This window comes from Lepisma saccharinum, unplaced genomic scaffold, assembly GCF_977018435.1.
Source record: "Lepisma saccharinum unplaced genomic scaffold, izLepSacc3.1 HAP1_SCAFFOLD_50, whole genome shotgun sequence".
In the NCBI taxonomy this organism is placed as follows: Eukaryota; Metazoa; Arthropoda; class Insecta; order Zygentoma; family Lepismatidae; genus Lepisma; species Lepisma saccharinum.
This window is the reverse complement of record NW_028142905.1, coordinates 1,203,238-1,205,340: the sequence shown is the minus strand read 5'-3', so window position 1 is coordinate 1,205,340 and position 2,103 is coordinate 1,203,238. Positions and strand designations below refer to the sequence as shown.

Below are 2,103 nucleotides of genomic sequence, written 5' to 3'. Positions count from 1 at the left end.
AAGAATTTTATGATAAGCTGGAGGAAACATAAGAAGAAACACCTAGATATGATTCAATTATTATCATGGGAGATTTTAATGCACAAATTGGCAAGGAGGATAATAGAAAAGAAATAATTGGATTCTATACCTTACATAGAGAAAGCAATAATAATGGCAATCTACTCTATCAGTTAGCAAACAGAAACAAAATTATAATAAAAAGCACGTGTTTCCCACATAAAGATATACATTTGGGGACCTGGAGATCCCCAGATGGAACAACAACAAACCAAATCGACCATGTTTTGGTAGTTCACAGATATTCCTCCACAATCATAGATATTAGAAGTTGCAGAGAACCTAACTGTGACTCTGACCACTTTCTTTTGAAAGTAAAAGTTCGAGAGAGAATAAGAACAACACAACAGACAGAAAAACTAAAAAGAATAAAATGGAATATGCAGAAATGGAAAAAAGAAGAAATCAGACAAAGATACCAAGATGCAATAGCTCAAAAAACACAAAGTTGGAAAAGCAGAGGAAAGGAGCTCAACCGAAAAACACTGGGAGAAAATACAAGGAACTCTAAAAGAAGTAACAGAAGAAATAATAGGAGAAGATGAACAAGTAGGGGAAACATGTGGTTCGATGAGGATTGTGAGAAAGTAATAAAGGAAAAGAACGAAGCTAGACAAAAAATGATACAAAGAAAAACGAGAGGAAATGTCGAAAGGTATCGTGAAAAAAGGAATATAGCTAATAACACATGCAAATAGAAAAAGAAGGAGATAATGAAGAAACAGCTGATGGAGATAGATGACTTGAGTAGACAAAATGAAACAAGAAAATTATATACCGCAATCAAAAAAGTAAATAAAGGATACCAACCAAAGGAAATTGGCTATAAGGATAAAAACGGAACAATGATAGGAGATCAGCATAGAAAATTAGAGAGAATTTTTTCAAGAACAACTAGGAAAAGAAGAGGAACTAGTGGGAACAACAACAATAGATTGAAGATCCACCAACATTGGAGGAGATAGAAATAGCAATTAGAAAAGCGAAAAGTAACAAAGCACCAGGAGAAGACGGTATAATAATAGAAATGCTAAAGATGGCAGGACTGACAATGAAAATTGAAATCCATAAACTCCTGGAACGGATCTGGAAAGAAGAACAAATGCCGGAAGGATGGAAAGTTGAAATAATATGCCCAATCCACAAAAAAAGGGACGAAAGACTGAAGAAATATACTGAAGCTATAGTAGGAGAATATCAATGTGGATTTAGACCAGGCAGGAGTACAACAGATCAATTATTCTTTATACAACAGATAATTGAAAAACACTATGAATATGCAATATACCTCCTAATTCTATTCATTGACTACAAAAGAGCATTTGATAGTATAAGGAGACCCGAACTGAGTAGACCTATGCAAGAATTAAAAATCCCTATCAAGTTAATAAATTTAATATAAATGACAATGAAACAGACCAGAGCAAAAGTGAAGATAGGGAATGAAACAAGTAGAAAATTTCCATATTACAGAGGATTCAAACAAGGAGATGGACTGTCAACCATACTCTTCATACTAGCATTAAACGTGGCCGTTCAAAAGGTAGATAAGAGAGGATCAATTTTTGCAAAGATCACTCAAATATGCGAATATGCAGATTACATTGCAATAATAGCACGAACAGGAAACGATTTAAAGAAAACATACCAGAGATTAGAAGAAACTGCAAATAGGTTAGGACTAGAAACAAATGTCAATAAAACAAAGTACATGATTGTTACCCAAAAACCTGACAAATATAGAGAGGAAAGAATAGAAATAAACGGGAAGGAATTTGAAAGAGTCAGGTCATTCCAATACTTAGGGCTTATCATAAATGAACAACATAAAAAAATAGCATGATAAAGGAAAGGATATACATGGCGAATAGAGCATATTATGCAAACATGCAATTATTAAAGAGCAAACTAATAAACAGGAATCTACCATATATAAAACGTTAATAAGACATATAATAACATATGGTTCAGAGACATGGGTAATGAATAAGACAGAACAGGAAGCATTGCGCAGATTAGAGAGGAGGGTCATACGTAAAATAT

General features: G+C 33.5%; 2 protein-coding genes across 2 annotated transcripts; both read left to right on the top strand.

Moving 5' to 3' along the window:
• Nucleotides 1-1,096: 1,096 nt before the first annotated feature.
• LOC145982284 (uncharacterized) lies at nucleotides 1,097-1,462 on the top strand. The gene has a single exon (XM_083115853.1). It carries the CDS (start codon nucleotides 1,097-1,099, stop codon nucleotides 1,460-1,462), a length of 366 nt encoding a protein of 121 aa, XP_082971979.1.
• Nucleotides 1,463-1,468: 6 nt separating this feature from the next.
• Nucleotides 1,469-1,903, top strand: LOC145982283 (uncharacterized). Its single transcript, XM_083115852.1, has one exon. It carries the CDS (start codon nucleotides 1,469-1,471, stop codon nucleotides 1,901-1,903), a length of 435 nt encoding a protein of 144 aa, XP_082971978.1.
• Nucleotides 1,904-2,103: the final 200 nt, after the last annotated feature.

What these genes read in the sequence shown, in the direction of transcription:
- LOC145982284 (XM_083115853.1), top strand. Translation starts at nt 1,097, where the DNA reads ATGGCAGGACTGACAATGAAAATTGAAATCCATAAACTCCTGGAACGG.
- LOC145982283 (XM_083115852.1), top strand. Translation starts at nt 1,469, where the DNA reads ATGAAACAGACCAGAGCAAAAGTGAAGATAGGGAATGAAACAAGTAGA.